Source organism: Corvus cornix, chromosome 8, assembly GCF_000738735.6.
Source record: "Corvus cornix cornix isolate S_Up_H32 chromosome 8, ASM73873v5, whole genome shotgun sequence".
In the NCBI taxonomy this organism is placed as follows: domain Eukaryota; kingdom Metazoa; phylum Chordata; class Aves; order Passeriformes; family Corvidae; genus Corvus; species Corvus cornix.
The window spans coordinates 1,205,126-1,222,909 of NC_046338.1; the positions used below are offsets into that span (position 1 = coordinate 1,205,126).

Consider the following 17,784-nt stretch of genomic DNA (forward strand, 5'->3'; position numbering starts at 1 on the left):
AAAATGAATTCCAGTGTTCTCTTATCCTTGTGTTGGGGTAGAAAATCAACATGCAGAAAGAGATGAATGGCAAAATAGGGCTTTTTAAAAAAACCACCTTTTATTGGCATCTAATCTGCCTTTCCAGTTCACTTTGGTTATGCAGAGCTGAGTTGAGGGGCTGAGTTGTGTGCTCAGGCAGAATCCTCTTGCTTCTGGCTTATTTTTATTTTTCAATTGTTCTGCGTAAAGCTGGAGCTTGACCAGAGAAAACAACAGGAAGCCAAGTTCAGATTTCCAACATTTTATTTATATACACGTATCTCGTAAACAAAGTCATTAAATGTGTAACACCCTTCCAACCTGTAATTAGAACACTCCAATAAATCACTTAAATTCCTCTTGACGATCCATTTGACTGAGTACAGGTGCTGCCTGCTGCTTTTAGTTCTGGTGAGGAATTTTCCTCCCCTGAACTGAGGCAGGAAGGGAGCCTGGCTCTGGTGCTGTGTCCCTCATGGCTCTGGTGTCTCCTGGGACGCTGTGGCTTGGTGCCAGCGGAGGAACAAGAGCTGCGGCTGTCATCCTGGGTCTGAGCTGTTCCATCCTTCTCTTTTGCAGTTCCTTCTCTTTATGGAGGAAATGTTTTCCAGCTTGGATCCTGGGCTAGGCCCAGCCAGGCTGAGCCACTCGTGGCCAGGCTGTGGCACAGGGCTTGAGGCAGCCCAGGCTGTGCGAGGGGTTCCCAAAATCCAGCTCTGGCATTCCCAGCTGTGCCTTTGATTCCAAAGTGTGCTGTGGGAGAGGAGCAGCCGTGTCCTACGGTGAGGAGTGACTTGGGAAGGGTTTTGTCACTTGGAGGCGTCACGTGTGACTGACTGGACTGGCTGTGCTGAAACACTGAAATAGTTCGTAAAGTGCCAAAATCCAGGCTGGGCTCACATCAAAACACACTGAAATACTCCGTAAAGTGCCAACATTCAGGCTGAGCTCGCACTGAAACACAAATACTCTGTAAAGTGCCAAAATTCCTGCCGGGCTCACATCGCCCTCCGCCTACCTTGGGAAGGAGCTGCAGTTCAGTTTCACTCTATCCAGCGTCAGATTCCCTTCGCAGCAGAGGGCAGGAGTCAGGAATGTGGTTGGGAAGACGGAGAGGGGGCTGCAGTCGGGCTCGGGGGGGTCGGGGGCAGTGTCGGGCTCCGGGGGCAGGGCGGAGGTGCCGGGGTTGGAGATGTACTCGGACACGGGCTCCGGGGGCTCCATCGCCTCCGCCACCAGCCTCTGGTACAGCTCAGGGAGCTGCTGCTCCTCCCCCGAGCTCTCCTGTGCCCAGTCCCCGTGCCCCCTGCTGCCAGCGCTGCCCACCAGCAGCTTGTCCCCAGGCACGGGGGGCTCGGGGTGCGCGAAGGTTTCCTCCACCGGGGTCGTTTCGGGCTCTTCGAAGCCGCTGGGCAGGAAGGGGCTGGAGGGAGCGCTCAGCTCCGCCTGCGGGGGGAACACGGAATGAATCCCGGCATGGATCTCCTGGGACTCCCTCCCCGCAGCCGCTCATCCTGCTAAAAATGGAACATCTCTGCGTTCTTGTTGCGTTTAATTTGCCCAGCGCATCCTCCAGTCTGCTCCAAGGGAGATTATCCGCTGCCAGAGATTGCTGGATTTGCTGCTTTAGGAGATTACTGGCTCGCATGGCTCCAATGGCTTTTTTTTAATGAAGGTTGTGGGATTAGAATGAAAAACCCCTCTAATTTACCTTGGTAGCCGTTAAGCTCCTGGCCCACGTGGCGTTGGCAGGGTCGGGAATGGCTTTGCTCTGCCACTGCGGCAGGAGGAGGGAGAAAAGCGCCTGGAATCTGCAGGGGGGATAAATGCAATAAAAAACAGGAATGGTGAGACCTGCAGCACCCTTGTGCTCCTTGGGTGTGGAATTAACCCAGGTGGGATTGTGGATCTCCCCGCAGAGAGACCTGCAGAGCTCTCAGCTGGCTGGGGATAATTCCCAAGGATTGATGCCATTCAGTTTGGTTTTAAGATCTGGGTAAAAATTCACCTATCTGTGGAGTACAGCTGTTTTAAGCTCAGAGCGTGTTTTTATTATCATTCCTGTACTCTGAAACCTTCATTTTGAACAATCCTCGCTGTTCCATGCTCATGAAGGGGCATGGCCATCCCATAGGATAAGGGAAAATTGTTTTAAACTAAAAGAGGGTCGATTTAGATTAGATAGGAGAAAAGATTTTTAAAATGCACTGGCACAGGGTGCCCAGAGCAGCTGGGGCTGCCCCTGGATCCCTGGCAGTGCCCAAGGCCAGGCTGGACATTGGGGCTGGGAGCAGCCTGGGACAGTGGGAGGTGTCCCTGCCCATGGCTGGGGGTGGCACTGGGTGGGCTTTGAGGTCCTTTCCATCCCAAGCCAGTCTGGGATTTAATCCCTTCTGATAACCATCCCACTTTTATTGGGACACAGCAGATGGATCCACTCACACTTTCCTCACTGGAGGCACAGAACAAACGCAGGCTGAGAGGATGAAGAAGCTGCAGAAGCTGCAGATGAGCACCAGAGTGACCCAGCCCCCAGCACCTGAAATGCAGAGCAGCCACCATTCAGCTCCATCAAAAAGATGAAAAAAATCCCAAATCTTTCTGTGTTCCATAAATAAACCACCCTTCAACTCCAAGGAAACAGCTCGGCACAGCACTGGGAGCTTAAAGGCTACGAAAGAGATGGCACATCTTAAAACCAGCTGGAACTACAAATTTTTAGCAATTGAAGAACACCAAGAGATCTTCAGAACGCCTGGAGAGCTCCAGTGATTTCAGAGGAGCAGGAAAAGCATTCCCAATCTGTGGGAAAGAGGATCCAAGAGCAAGGAGCACCCTGGCACTGGTTCCTTACTTTCCAGGCAGACGCTGTCGCTGTTGCCCCGGGGCCCCTCCCCGGCCGCGGTCACCGCCGTCATCCAAAGGTCGTGGTGCTCCCCTGGCTCCAGGTCAGGGATGTGCAGGGAGCAAGGAGCCTTCCCGGCAGGAACGGCTGGAGGGAAAACGGGGATGGAAATGGAGAGCCTGGCACGGGATTTTACTGCCTTCAGCTGGAATGGGGCTCTGAATAAAGTTAGGAAGGAGAGGAGGAGGAAGAGGAAGGAGGAGAGGAAGAATAAAAAGAGGAGGAAGAGAAATGAAGTAGAGGAAGAGGAAGAAAAAGAGGAGGGAGAGAAAGAAGAGGAAGAGGAGGAGGAATAAGGAAAAAAGAGGAAGGAGAATAAGAGGAAAAAGAACAAGAGAAGGGATAGGAAGAAAAATAAGAGGAGGAATGAGAAGAAGAATAAGAGGAGAAGGAAGAGGAAGAAGAATAAGATGAAGAGGAATAAGAAGAGGAGGAGGGAGAATAAGAGGAGCAGGGGGAAGAAGAAGCAGGGAGAAATCTGATAGTTTCACACTGAAAGCAACTTAGAATGATCCCACTGTGGACTGTCAGTGATGAAAGGGGAACAGGAGAAGCATTTCCAGCCCGCAGGCACCCACCATGGACCTCGGGCTGGCCCTGCCTGTCCCTCCTCTGCAGGTAGATGTGGTACCCAGTGATGCAGCCCCTCTGCTGGGGAGCTGGGATCTCCTCCCAGGAAACCAGGACGCCGCTGGCCCAGGGGGTTGTGAGCATCTGGGGCCCAGCTGATGGGGCTGCAAGACACAGGACTGACTTTAGAGCTGAGCTTAAAATGCCTTAAAAACACCTGGGAGGGCGTTCCTGTGGTTTACCTTGTGCTGTGGAGTTTCCCCTGACTGATGCTGCCTGTCCAGCTCTGTCCTGATAAAGTGCAGACACGTGGATCTGATAGCAGACGTTATCTCTGATGTGCTCTGGAGAGAGAAATTACAATGGGAGAGTTGCTTGTTCAAGGATTTGCAGCCAGGGCAGAAATATTGCATCAGCTGCTTAGATCTGAGATAAATCTTGTGATTATTGATAGATCTTTCATAAAGAAAGGAAAGAAATTTCCTCTGATCTACTGAGCCCAGCAGAGCCTTACTGGGCATTAAACTGGAAACTAATGGCTTCCCACGGCCGGAGAGCAGGGTTGGATGAGATACTGGCAAGAAATTCCTCCCTGTGAGGGTGGGAAGGCGCTGGCACAGGGTGCCCAGAGAAGCTGTGGCTGCCCCTGGATCCCTGGAAGTGATTTTAGTAAAAATTATAGAAATACAGAAATACAGAATCCCAGACTGGTTTGGGTTGGGAGGGACCTTAAAGCCCATCCAGTGCCATCCCTGCCATGGCAGCAACACCTCCCACCAGCCCCAGCTGCTCCATTTGGAGGCCAAATTCAAACCTGACTTGTCACTTCAAATACTTCCAAACCAAGCTGGTGCTTTGCTGGTGTCCCAGGCCGGGGTGGCATTTACCTGCTAGCACCGTGGACAGGTGGGACGGGGGCAGCTTCACCCAGCTGTGCTGGGGCTGCAGGCGTGGCTCCCTCCAGGGCTCTTCCCACTCCACCACATAGCCCCCCACGGACACGGCGGATCCGAGGGGGGGGCTCCAGCTCACCAGGATGCTGCTGTTCCCCAGGGCCACGGCAGAGACTCGCTGAGGAGGGGGCAGATCTTACAGGGGAGAGCAAAAACCGCGGTCAGCACAAAGTTGTTGTAGCCTCAATCGAACCATTAAATGGGATGTGTGGTTTTTACTGGGTCCCATCCACTTTGGCACCGTGAGAAGGATAGAAATGAACTCGAATTAAAGAAAAGGTGATGATGGGAGGGTTTGCTGACAGGAACAGTCACATTCCTGTCTTTTCTCGTGGATTGAACACCCCCAGCCCTGCTTGGCTGTGCCATCCCAAACCCTGGGAGGTGCTGTCACGGCACATCCCAACACCCTGCCCTGATCCACAAGGAAGGATGTGGAGCTGCTGGAGTGATTCCAGAGGAGGAACGGGGATGCTCCAAGGGCTGGAGCCCCTCTGGTGTGGAGCCAGGCTGGGAGAGCTGGGGGTGCAGGGAAAAGTGGATCTGCAGATGCCCGAGGTTCCTCTGAGAGGAGCAGAGAGTGGAGGGCCTGGAAGGGTTCGTGGTGTGTGGCACAGAGCAGAGCACTGCTGTCCCTCGCAGGGACCCCGAGCCAGCAGGAGCCTTACCCTGGCTGCCCGGGCGGGCCAGGATGGCCACAGGGGGGGAGCTGCCCCGGGAGTTGTGGGCGCTGACCGTGATCCTGTGGCCCACCCTGGGGGTCACCCTGGAGAAGCTGGTCTGGGTGGTTTGGTGGGATTGTGCTGGGAGCTTCCCGTGGTCCAGGGCTTCCAAGGTCACCGTGTATCCCAGGATTCTCCCTCCTGCCTCTGGCTTGCTCAGAGCCTGCGGGGAAAGCGTATCTGTCACTGTCTTCTGAAAAAGGTGCTGTCAGCTGGGAAAGCTGGAGAGGGGCTTTGGGTGAGAGCCTGGAGAGCCAGGACACAGGGAATGGCTTCCCACTGCCAGAGGGCAGAGATGGGTGGGATATTGGGAAGGAATTGTTCCCTGGGAGGGTGGGCAGGCCCTGGCACAGGGTGCCCAGAGCAGCTGGGGCTGCCCCTGGATCCCTGGCAGTGCCCAAGGCCAGGCTGGACATTGGGGCTGGGAGCAGCCTGGGACAGTGGGACGTGTCCCTGCCATGGCAGGGGTGGCACTGGAGGAGCTTTGAGGTCCATCCCAACCCAAACCATTCCAGAATTTATTTTTCCCATTCAATTCCAGTTTAGTGAAGCTCTTTTGCTGTGAGGTGCTGATTCCTCCAGCTGGGGACAGTAAAACACATCCCGCCCTGAGGCTGAATTCCAGCCACGCTTTTCACAAGGGAGGGAAAAAAAAAGATTATGAACTGCTCAGCTGGGTTTGTCACAATGAGCGGGTTTTGATTTGGAGGGAAAACCTGGATTTTACATAAAGCCCCCATAAAGAATTATTTACACGGAGCCTCTCAGAACACACATCTCTGACAGTAACACCACACCCTGGCTTTAACTCCTCTCCAGGAGCCTGCCCTTGTACTCCCAGTTTCAGTTTCCTGAGGTTTCTATGACATGAATTCATCTGTTTGGCTGATTTTTGTCATAACAAAACAAAGCACACACCAAAATGTTTGCAGAGTTTCTGGTGCTTCGGCAGCGCCCCAGGACAGAGGCACTGCTGGAACCACTCCGAAAACCTGCTGGAATTAAATTGTTGAACCGTTTTTTGGAGGTTTTTGGGGTGTTTGTCTGAGAACAGGACACACCTCCTGCAGGGTGTTGTACTGAGTTTCAGCCTGGCTTTGAAGCTGCTGTGAAAACTCTCGAGGCAGTTTATTACCCTGTTTTATGAATGATGCTGCAGGAAGTCACTCGTGATAAAGAAAGTGCTGCAAGATAAAGGTCTTCAAGTTAAAGCCACAACCTCTGGGGTCACAGAATCACACGAGAATTTCTGCTTTCACTTTCAGCATGCTGCTCGTTCGTGTGGGGGGGAAACACAGTGAATTTCTTTACCCAGCTCTGGGGGGCTTTAACCCAAATTCTGTGTGGAATGTGCTTTGCCCACCAGACCCCAAAAATGCTGGGGAAGCTGGAGAGGGGTTTTGGATACAGGGATGGAGGGACAGGACACAGGGAATGGCTTCCACTGCCAGAGGGCAGGGCTGGATGGGAGATTGGGAAGGAATTGTTCCCTGGGAGGGTGGGGAGGGGCCGGAATGGAATTCCCAGAGCAGCTGGGGCTGCCCCTGGATCCCTGGAAGTGTCCAAGGCCAGGCTGGACATTGGGGCTTGGAGCAGCCTGGGACAGTGGGAGGTGTCCCTGCCCATGGAACAAGATGACATTCAAAATCCCTCCCAATCCAAATAATCCCGGCATTCCATGAAATTTTAGGTAGAAAAGTGATGATGAACCTCCTCCCAGGGAGGGGACTCTTGGTCCATGTCCCTGTCCCTGGTGAAACCCAGGTGCTCTCCCAGGGTTCAGCCCTTTCCTGCAATCCTAAAAATCAGAGTTTCCCCTCTCTGGGTTTTGTCTCCCCTCTCACCTGGCTGAGCTTTCCTGCCTCTGCTGGGGTTGCCCTGAACTCACCTTCCAAAAAAGGGAGAGGTTCTGGTGCCCAGAGTCCACGTCCTGCTGCCGGTACCAGACATCCAGGATCCCAGTGGGCACTGGTGGGGAAGGAAAAGGGGAGCAGTGGCAGTGGCTGGGGTTTGAAGCCAACAAACAACGAGCAGGCAAAGGAGGCAAAACCCCTGAGAAAATTTAAATTTAAGCTTTAAAATGCCCCTGAAGTGCTGCAGGGTGTGATAATCCACCTTTGCTGCTCTTTGGCTGCTTTGAGGATGGGGATCATGAGGAGAACAAGCCATAAATCCAAGGAAAAGGGTTTGGATCTGCTGCTGACTTTATCCTGCCCTCAGTAATCCGGATGGCTCCCAAGGAAACCCACACATCAAAGGCACAGCGTTAGCTCCTGTCTTTGCATAAATTTGAGGCTTATGAAGGTCCTTGGGGTTGGCTCCATCAGTCCTAGAACAACAGGCAGCCTCGGATGAGGGGGCTTGTGGGATCTGTGGGATTTTCCTGTCTGGCTCCAGGCAATAAGTGCCTTTAACAGCTTGTCTGAGGTAGCTTAAACCCCCAGTTCCTTCCACAATTCTCACTGGAAACTCTTGATGTTTTGAATAAACGTCCCAAAATAACATTAAAGGGAAGCTCTGGCCGGTGGATGTGCTCCAGAAATCCAGAATCAGAGAGGAATACGTAAGGAAAGCTGAGGTGACAGAGAATGACAGAGCTTGGCTCCTCAAGGACCCTGACCAGCATAAACTCATCAAATTCAAATCCTGATTGTTGATAGCTGGGGCAGGGGCAGCTGATGGACAAACCCCGCTGGAGCAGGGCTGTAACAAGGACACAAAACCCTCCCTGTCAGCGATGTTCAGAGCAGTTTGTCCTGTGTGAACTGCAAAGAGTGACAAGAACAGAAACGAGAAGCAGGAGCAGCAGCAGAAATAAAACCAGAGCCCTCTGAGCTAGGGAAGGGTGAGATAAAGAGAAAAATCAGAATATGGGATTGCATCTGCCGCCCTCCAGCCTGGCTTTGAAAGCCTGTGAACCACATGAGTAAGGCAAGGTTTTTGGCAGCTCGCACGAAAAGGAGCAGGAAAAGGAATTTCTCCTTGAAAAAGTGTTAATTTGGGGTTTGCAGCGAGCTGACTTGTGGAGCACTTCCAACAAAGAGCGGTGCTGATGCCCCCAGAGCTTCTCGTCTGCAACCTCCCCTTGCTGCCACCTCGTGTGAGGGCAGCAAGTGCTCCTCCATCAGCTAAAAACCTTCTCGTTCTCCTCCTGCAGCAGGGGCGGGGTGGGAGCGATGACCACGAGCGCAGGGTGCAAGGAGAAGGGGAGAAAACTGCTGAGAGGGAGGTGGGGGAGGGATCAATAATCAATGCTTCTTACAGAAAGTGCCGCTGTCGCAGTAGGAAATGGGAAATGGGAAATGGGAAATGGGAAATGGGAAATGGGAAATGGGAAATGGGCTGAGTCACAACAGCACCAGCCCCACGGCTCCGAGTAATTCACAAAAAAGAGCAGCCAAAGCTGAGCAGGAGAGTGGAGAATCACAGAATTAGAAGGGTTTTGGAACCCCCAAATCCTTCCGTGAGCTCTGGAAATTCCTGCTCCGCGAGAAACACGAACGGCTCCACCGCCGGTTCGTTAAAAAGCAATTTTCTTACAGAAACTTCTCTCTCTCGGCTCCGAGGCTGGATCTGGAGTCCCCACGAAACCACCCAGCAGCGGTTTGGCCTCATGAGCTGGAGTTTCCCGTGGGATGCAGGCCCCAGAGCCGGCTTTGGGGCAGGAGGGCTCCTTACCTGCTGCTGGGGTGTGCATCTGCCTCCTGCTCCAGTCGCTCCACTGCCCTCGCCCCCGGAGGATCCTGCAGCTCACCTGGAACTCGTAGGCTGTGTCAGGCTCCAGCCCCTGCAGGTGGTATTCCTCCCTGTGGAAGCTTTCAACCTTCAACAGGGATGCAGAACGTGGAATATTAAACCCACAAGGAAACAAAGGTTGCAGGCAGCGAGAGGCTGAATTGCAAATGGCCACGTGCAGCCCAGCCAGGAGCAGCTTAAAAACCAACAGGGAAACCCTGATCTGAGGCAGCTTCCATAACTCAGAGAATGATGCAAGGAATCGTCGGGCTTGCAGGGCTTCAGCTGAAAAATCCCTCACTTATTGCGTGCCAAGAGCGAAATCTCTGTTTGAGTGATTTGCTCAGCTCCCAGAAAAACGTTCCTTTTGCCACTTCTCAAGTAAAAGCAAAAACTTCACAGAGTGATGGGATGGTTTGGGTTGGGAGGGACCTCACAGCCCTTCCAGTGGGCCATGGGCAGGGACACCTCCCACTGTCCCAGGCTGCTCCCAGCCCCAATGTCCAGCCTGGCCTTGGACACTGCCAGGGATCCAGGGGCAGCCACAGCTGCTCTGGGAATTCCATCCCAGCCCCTGCCCACCCTCCCAACCAGGAATTCCTTCCCAATATCCCACCCATCCCTGCCCTCTGGCACTGGGAAGCCATTCCCTGTGTCCTGTCCCTCCATGCCTTGTCCCCAGTCCCTCTGCAGCTCTCCTGGAGCCCCTTCAGGCACCAGAAAGGGCTCTGAGCTCTCCCTGGAGCCTTCTCCTCTCCAGCAGGTCCATAACTCCCTCAATCCCAAAAGGATTACCACGCTCCAGGTGTGCCTGCTGAGGGGACGGTATCTCAGCCTGTAGTGCTGTGCTTGTGCCTCGTCGTGCCACGAAAAGGTGCAGTTGGTGGCAGAAGAGTCATCAAATTCCACTGAAAACGCGGGAGGATGTGGCTTCACTGGCACCGAAACAGAAAGAAGCAAAGGGGGCTCAGAGAGGCAGCACAGCTTGGAGGGAAAGGTGGAAAATAGGATTATTGGTATAGGCTGGATGGATGATTTTACCACAAGTTTTAAAGTGCCCTGAATGTTTCCAGGTCTTCCCGAAGGGCTGGGGCAGGCTGAGAGGTGGGGAGTGGAGCTTTACCTATGTCTATTAGCATGAAGGTGAGTGGCTGGGACGAGGCATTTCCTAATTTATTGGAGGCAGAGACCACCACGGTGTAATTGGAGTCAAAATCCAGCTTGCTCAGAGCCCGAGAGCCGAACACCTGACTGGGAGTTTCTTCTGGAAAGCAAAAGGTGTCTGTCCCATTGGAGAGCCTGGAGCAGGAGGAAAGGTTTGGCTGTGTTTCTGTGGAGCAAGAAAGGTGAACCCCGGGTGTGTGGGACAGGGTTCCCTTCCCAAAGGGATATCTTGGCACAGCCTCTGTCTGCTGAACCCTGAGGGAGCTGCCCTGCTGCAGGGCATGATCAGAAAACCACTCCAGGGGATAATTAGGTATTAATTATATTTCCAGCACCATCACTTACTCGATTCCATAGGCAGTGTCGAGGTAGGTGAGCCTTCCTTTGTCCCAGGTGCAGGTGAGATGTCCCCGTGTCCCATGCTGGATACAGGACACATTTCTGGGCTCATCTGGAGGATCTGGAACAGATATTCCTGTCAGTCTCAGAATCACAGCCTGGCTTGGGTTGGACCTTTAAGGGTCCTTCAGTCCAACATCTCCAACCAGACCAGGCTGCTCAGAGCTCCCTCCAGCCCGGCCTTCAGTGTTTCTTCCTCAAAGATGTTGGTAGGAGATCTTTTAGGGGATGCTTGGTAGGGAGGATGTTGTTTGCTCCGAGCAGGCAGGTTTATTCAGCCTCTCTCCCCTCAGGAATAACACAGTGGCTCAGTTCCAGCCAGGAATATTTTCCATAGGAAGAGCCCCTCACAGACAGCACCCGTCCTGGACAAAGCCACCCCCTGCCGGTGTCTAACGGGCTTCCCTCCTCCACGGGGAAGCTTTAAGGACCCGTGGTGCCTTTTCCTGGTCTTAAAATCAAGAGTCAGACAGGGTCAGAAGGGGAAAAGGGGTTTTACCTTGGTATTTATTTTAAGGATCCTTAGGTGCACACACCCAGGTCATAAGCATCGAGATGCACCCCACGGAGTGTGTCCCCAAAGATCGGGTATAACATTATAGGCGTTACTAATTAGCAGATCTATCAAAGATTCCCCAATGAGAGGCTCCAGTGAGCCCCCCTCCCCAAGGAGCCTTCCCCTGGATGGTTCTATCTTGGTTTACAGGATGTGTTCTGGAGAGGACCTTGGGGTCTGGGGCACACTGATCCCTAGCTACGAAGCTTCTAAAATGTTGAGTCTCTCAGCTTGACAAACAAGGCCAAGAATGTAGGCAAAAAGCACCAGGAATGCAGAAGCTGTAAAAGGTATAACAGGGGTATAAAAGAAAAGGCAAAAATTCTTCATGGCATCACTGGAGTAATTAACATCTAATTTCCCTTACTTCCACACTGGATATCGATTCCACAAACGAGTCTGGTCTTGTCTCCACAGAGGGTTTTGCACGTGAAGGTGTGTTTGCCGTAGGTAGTGACCGCAAAGGTTTTGCTGACTGAGCCTCCCTGGTTTCTGACTTGCTCGGAGTTGTTGAGGAAAATCGCGGCCCAGCACGGGGCAGCTCCCTGCAGGGCTCCCAGCTGGCAGGACAGGGTGACGTTGGTGCCCTGCCGGATGGCACAGGCCGTGTTGGCTGTCACGTTCCCATTGCCACAGACCCCCACGGTGCCACGGGCAGCTCTGCTGGCCCCCACCACCCCTTTCCTGCAGGATTCTGCAAGGGAACGGGAAAACAAACTCAGACGGGGATCCATCTGCACCGCGTGCCGTGCTCTCCCCGAATGTGTGATGGAAAAATTCCTGGCTCTGTGCAGGAACTCGTGGGATGTCGTCTGGGATCAGCAGCCACGGGATTGCTCTGTCATCAACAAACCAACACAACCCCAGGTAAAAACTACCAGAACCCTTCTTTCACTGGGGATTAAAAAGTGCCCGAGTCAGTAAAGCTGTGGCAGGAGGCACAGGAAGGACGTGGAGCTGCTGGAGGAGGCCCCGGAGCTGCTCCAGGGCTGGAGCCCCTCTGCTCTGGAGCCAGGCTGGCAGAGCTGGGGGTGCTCACCTGGAGAGGAGAAGGCTCCAGGGAGAGCTCCGAGCCCCTGGCAGGGCCTGAAGGGGCTCCAGGAGAGCTGCAGAGGGACTGGGGACAAGGCCTGGAGGGACAGGACCCAGGGAATGGTTTCCCAGTGCCAGAGGGCAGGGCTGGATGGGATATTGGGAAGGAATTCCAGGCTGGGAGGGTGGGCAGGGGCTGGGATGGAATTCCCAGAGCAGCTGGGGCTGCCCCTGGATCCCTGGCAGTGCCCAAGGCCAGGCTGGACATTGGGGCTGGGAGCAGCCTGGGACAGTGGGAGGTGTCCCTGCCATGGCAGGGGTGGCACTGGGTGGGCTTTAAGCTCCCTCCCAACCCAAACCAGTCTGGAATTCTGTGACCAGGGTTTTTTCCTGTCCACGAGCTCTGCCTGTCTCGGTGCCTTTTCTCACATCACCAACAGCTCCACCTTGAACTAAAACCCGAGCAACCTCCGTCATTAACAATGACTCATTAACAACTCTTTGCTCTCCAGGAAGGAAGATGTTCACTGGGCTTGGAGTAGAAGCTGCAAAACCCCCACCTTAATTAGCCCGAGTGCTTCATTTGAGAGATAATTGCTCTGTAGGATGGAACCCCTCTTACCTGCCGTGAAGTGCAGCACCAACCAAATTGCTGAGGGCACGATCCATGCAAATGGCATTTTGGTGCCTAGAGAGAGAGAAATTCCTGTTACCAGCTCCTAAAGACTGCAGATATTATGTACAGATCTTGGTGCTTCAGAAAACCCCAAATGCCCATTTCGTGGGAGCTTTCCACTGAACATTCCCTTGTTTTGTTTAAATCCAGAGGCTCAGATGTTCAGCCTTGCAGCAGCAGAGACTCAGCTTGCCCAGAGCCTCTTCATGTGGGGCCTTCTGTAGGTGATTCGTAAGTGCCAGGATGAGCAATCACAGCGCCCAGCTTCTTCAGGGAAATGCTCTGCCTTCCACTAAACAGAAATTGTCTGGGGGCTGCGTGAACAGCGCAGCTGCCCAAAACAGCCGAGTCTGCGGGCAAAACCAGCCCCACTTGGAACCCTTCGGTCACAGGTGCAGCCAGGGAAGCGCTGAAGATGCGGCCTCGTAATCTGTGATCCGAGCAGAGGATGGGAGACTGCTGAGGAGCAAGCCCCAGCTCAGAGAGAGATATGGGGGGAAATCTGATGGAAATTGCACACCAGTGAGGGAAACTGGCCTTGCTGTGTGGAGGGTACTGAAATACAGCAAGGACATTGTCCCAGGCAGGAGGTGGAGCAGTCCCGAGGTGTCTGTGGGGTACAGCCTGTGCCTGTCTGTGCTCTCATCTCCAAACTCTCAGCTGAGAGCGCCAGGGCCACAGGCCACACACTCCGTGAGCCCGTGGATGTGCCACAGGGGCTCTGGCGGTCACTGCAGCCCCGGAGCTCCGAAATGAAAGCAGCCGTGAAGCACCACAGCTCCAGAGTTGCCTTTCGACCCCACTTCTCCCTAAAAAGCCCCGTTGTGCATTCCAAGAACTGGCAGGAACAGCCGGCCGATCACCGGTGGAAAGAGGAACATCTCACTCATTTCAGCCAGAAGAAAATCACTTCTTGTGCCCCAAACCTTACACATCACTGATTACTGACACTGGCTGAGTTTTTAGGGAAGCTTTCCCACACTCTGGCTGCCCCCCCAGGCTCAGTGAGGACAGTGGCACCTCAGGTCATCCCACAGCCTTGGGACCATCCCGCCCGAGGCCGGGGGCTCTTTCCCGAAGCTGCTGGGTGTGGGGGAATGCCGGGGGGGTGAGGACAGCGGTGTTCCGGCAGGATGGACCTTCAGCACTGCACTCCTTAGGCTGCTCCATCCCGGGGTGCAGGGAATATCTGGGATAGTGAGAATTCCCGGGCAGCAGCATCCCAGGGCGGGCAGCATCCCGGGATGCAATCATTCCAGGGCAGCGGCATCCCCGGGAAAGCGAGCATCCCAGGGCAGGAGCATCCCGGAGCGTCCCGGGCCAGGAAAATCCAGGCACGGGAGCATCCCAGGGCAATGAAAAATCCCAGGGAAGGAGCATCCCAAAGCAATGAGCATCCCAGAACAGCATCATCCTGAGGCAGGAAAATCCCGGGGCAGGAGCAACCCAGGGCAGTGAAAATCCCGGGGAAGCAGCGTCCCAGGGCAGGAACATCCCGCGGCAGGAGCATTCCAGGGCAGGAGCATCCCAAAGCAGTGACCATCCCATGGCAGCAGCATCCCGCGGCAAGGAGCATCCCGAGGCAGCCGCATCCCGCGGGATGCCGCCTTTCCCAGGAATCGCCCCCCGGCACCGCGGGGGATCCGCAGCCCCGGGAGGCTCGGGGGGGTCCCCCGGCGCCCCCCGCTCCCCAGGCCGGGGTTACTCACCCCGAGCCCCGCGGCCGCTCCGGGCGCCGGCAGCTCCCGCGTGTGCGGCAGCCCCGGCCCCGCCCGCCCCAGGGGGATGCTCGGGACGGGAAAGGAGGGGAAGGGTGGGAAAGGGAAGGGAAAAGGAAAAAGGGAAGGGGAGGAGAGGCAGAGGAAGAGGAGAGGAGATATAAAATAAAATGCGGCCCGGTTTCCCTTGCTCGGAACAAGGGGCTTGTCCAGAGACACATCTACTCTCATTTTACCTTCTCTTTTACCCGATTTTTGCTTTCTCTCATTTTTTTCAGCACTCCCACAACCTACTGCCACATTTAACAGAGCTTTTAATGAATAAGTGTCTTCTCTTGTTGTTCCTCCTCTTTTCGGGCCATCAATGACATAAACTCGGTTTTCCTGGCTGATTATGATCGGTTTTTTCTACCTTGGACAACACAGCACAGGTATTTCAGGGACAGCTCTTGAAATGAGGGGGCACAAAGTTTGCAGCCTTCAGGAATCCCAAATTCTGCCTTTGAGCCTCCAGCTGCTTCTCCTCCCTCCCTCCCTCCCAAAGCCTGGAGCATCATCTGGGCTCCTTTGCAGAGCTGCCGTTAATTATCATTAATCTGCCGTGCGAGCTGCTACCCCACGAAATTCCGAATATCAACAGCTTCCTTTTACCTCTCGTTTCCCCTCTGTCTTCATCAGTTCCCGTGACACTTCCCCTTTTCCAGAGCCCTTCCCAGCACAGCTCCAGCTCCACGCGGCTGCACCAGGATTCGGGTGAGTTTAAACCGGGACACCATGAGGAGTTCCAGGGAATCCAATCCTGCCTTTCCTGCCGCGGCCTCGTCCATCCACAGCCCTCCTGCCTGTGCGGGTTTCCCAGGAATGCTCACTCCCGGCGCTCCGCTGGCATCACCGGGATGGGGCCGTTCCACTCAGCCAGGACGTTTTTAAGGGAAGATGCTGATCGGATGCCCAGGGGATCAGTTTTGTGTTGCAGTGACAGGCAGGAGGAAATCACCAGTCCGTCACCCTCCACAAAGCACGGTTGCCTCCTTCTTTCTTCTATTTTTTTTCTCATTTCCTTTTTCTTCTCCTTTTAAAAATGCTTTTGGGTTTTTTTTAAATTTTCTTTCCTTTACATGTTATCTTTTTTCACTTTTCTTTTTTCCCCCTTTCTCTTTTCTTCTTTCGTATTTTTGCTTTGTCTTTTTCACTTTTCCTTTTCCTTCTTTTTTTTTATTATTTTGTCTTACTTCTTCCTTTTTCTCTTTTTTTCTCTGTCCTTTTTCTTTTCCTTTTTTTCTTTTCCTTTTTTCTTTTCCTTTTTTTTCTTTTCCTTTTTATTCTTTTTCTTTTCCTTTTTTTTCTTTTTCTTTTCCTTTTTTTCTTTTTCCTTTCCCTCTTTTTTTTTTTATTTTTCCTTTCCCCTTTCCCTGAATTTTTAACACCTAACTCTTCTTCTTCTTATGATTCCTTCTTCGCTGACTCCTGCTGACCACAGAGCTCCAGAAAAAAAAGGAGAAAACCGGCGGTGCGGATGAACAATGAGGAAAACCTGCTGTCCCTTCAATCTGGTGCCTCCTGGCTCTCTTGGCTGCGAGAGGAGAGGCAGAGCAGGAGGTCGCGGTGCCGGCGGAGCTGAGGACGCTGTGCCAGCTCCGGTGCCCGGGCTGGTGCCGGGGGAAGTCCGGAGTCCCTGCTTGTCCCCCGGGGGTGTCTGCGGGGCTGCGGGCGGCGCTGGGAAAGCCCCCGGCAGCACGAACGTGTCGGGGGTGGAGGCGGCAGCGCCGAGTGGGGCAGCGAGGCTGCAGGGTGGGGACACGGCCAGAGGCTCCCGGGGGCTGCGGTGTCACCTCCGGGGGCTCGGGGGAACCGGTGAGCACGGCCCGGGACACGGCTGGGAATGAGGGAGAGGAGGGGAGGGGTGGGAGTGACAGAATCCTGGATTCCGGAATGGTTTGGGATGGAGGGGACCTCAAAGCCCACCCAGTGCCACCCGTGCCATGGGCAGGGACACCTCCCACTGTCCCAGGCTGCTCCCAGCCCCAATGTCCAGCCTGGCCTTGGGCACTGCCAGGGATCCAGGGGCAGCCACAGCTGCTCTGGGAATTCCATCCCAGCCCCTGCCCACCCTCCCAGGGAACAATTCCTTCCCAATCTCCCATCCAGCCCTGCCCTCTGGCAGTGGGAAGCCATTCCCTGGGTCCTGTCCCTCCATGCCTTGTCCCCAGTCCCTCTGCAGCTCTCCTGGAGCCCCTTCAGGCCCTGCCAGGGGCTCTGAGCTCTCCCTGGAGCCTTCTCCTCTCCAGGTGAGCACCCCCAGCTCTGCCAGCCTGGCTCCAGAGCAGAGGGGCTCCAGCCCTGGAGCAGCTCCGTGGATTCCTCTGGATTTTTTCCAGCAGCTCCATAACTTCCTTCTGGTGTTATCTCTGCTTCCTTGGAACCTGGAGCCCGGAGCTGTGGCCCGGCAGAGCCGAATGCCGGCTGCAGCAGCAGAGTGAGCAGTCCCTCCCTGCAGGGCGGCTGTTTCCAGGTCCCCTCTGCAGCGGCTCCGCTGGTTTTCCATCCCCGGTGTGTGCCGGTGACTCTCACTGACTCTGCCTTCCCCAGCAGGGTGAAATGAGTCACTCAGCCTGGGAAATCCAACTGTTCTGCTTCCGTCTGAGCCTACGGCCAAGCCAAGGAAGGACCCACAGGGAGAGTTTGGGTCCAGCGGTGCTGCTTTAGGAAATCAGATGATGCGCAAAAGGCATCGACGTCTGTATCCTTCAGAGGTTCAAACTGTGGGGTTTTTTAAATATTCTTGTGGCAAGATTAATTCCCCTCTGTTGAGGAAAGGCTCGGTTCTCGGTTGGTTTGAGCAGCAATCAGAGAATCTCCCCTGTGAGATCACCTTTTTGGTTTGTTTCCTATTCACTGAGCTCAGCTCTGCTCCTTAATCCCAGCCCTGCTCCCACGGCTTTCCCGATGCCTTTCTCATGGGATTTGCCCTGGGAAGCTGACATTTGGAAGCTGACACTGACGGGGAGCCTCGTGGGACCCAAACCACCGCTCACATCCTCTGCTCTGAAACCTGCTCCTCAGCCTGGTTTCAGTCTCCGCCACTGAGCTCAGCCCTGTGCAGGACTCCTCATCCTCATCCTCCTCCCCAAACCCCCCAAAGGCTCGGGGATGGGAGAGGCTCCCCCAGATCCCGCCATTTCGAACGATTATTCCCAGTTTTGTTGTGAGGCTGCTCCAGCTGCTGCTGGTTTTGCCCTGCCACGTTTTCAGGAGGGTTTTGCTGACCCAGGCTCTTCTTTGCAGCTTTGCACGAGCCTTGGTCACAATCTGGGCTTTGATCTCTGCTTGGTG

General features: G+C 54.4%; 1 protein-coding gene across 2 annotated transcripts; it reads right to left on the bottom strand.

The window, feature by feature from the left end:
- Positions 1-267: 267 nt before the first annotated feature.
- Positions 268-15,557, bottom strand: IL12RB2 (interleukin 12 receptor subunit beta 2). Of its 2 annotated transcripts, XM_039555741.1 has the most exons (17): positions 15,103-15,557; positions 12,680-12,745; positions 11,393-11,719; positions 10,416-10,530; positions 10,030-10,205; positions 9,702-9,841; positions 8,850-8,994; positions 7,060-7,139; positions 5,118-5,334; positions 4,384-4,584; positions 3,739-3,840; positions 3,505-3,660; positions 2,876-3,013; positions 2,464-2,560; positions 1,733-1,832; positions 1,040-1,467; positions 268-879 (listed from the first exon to the last, which is right to left on the bottom strand). In XM_039555741.1, the coding sequence occupies exons 2-17, from the start codon at positions 12,735-12,737 to the stop codon at positions 831-833; spliced, it is 2,529 nt and encodes an 842-aa protein (XP_039411675.1). In that variant the 5' UTR covers positions 12,738-12,745; positions 15,103-15,557; the 3' UTR covers positions 268-830. The 2 variants fall into 2 exon arrangements, with proteins under 2 accessions (XP_039411675.1, XP_039411676.1); XM_039555742.1 differs by lacking the exons at positions 7,060-7,139; positions 8,850-8,994.
- Positions 15,558-17,784: the final 2,227 nt, after the last annotated feature.

What these genes read in the sequence shown, in the direction of transcription:
- IL12RB2 (XM_039555741.1), bottom strand. Translation starts at nt 12,737, where the DNA reads ATGCCATTTGCATGGATCGTGCCCTCAGCAATTTGGTTGGTGCTGCAC. An exon ending in AATCGATATCCAGTGTGGAA is followed by an intron (nt 10,531 to 11,392) that starts GTAAGGGAAATT and finishes TATCTGTTCCAG; the next exon opens with ATCCTCCAGATGAGCCCAGA. An exon ending in CCTGTCCACGGTGCTAGCAG is followed by an intron (nt 3,841 to 4,383) that starts GTAAATGCCACC and finishes TTCTCTCTCCAG; the next exon opens with AGCACATCAGAGATAACGTC.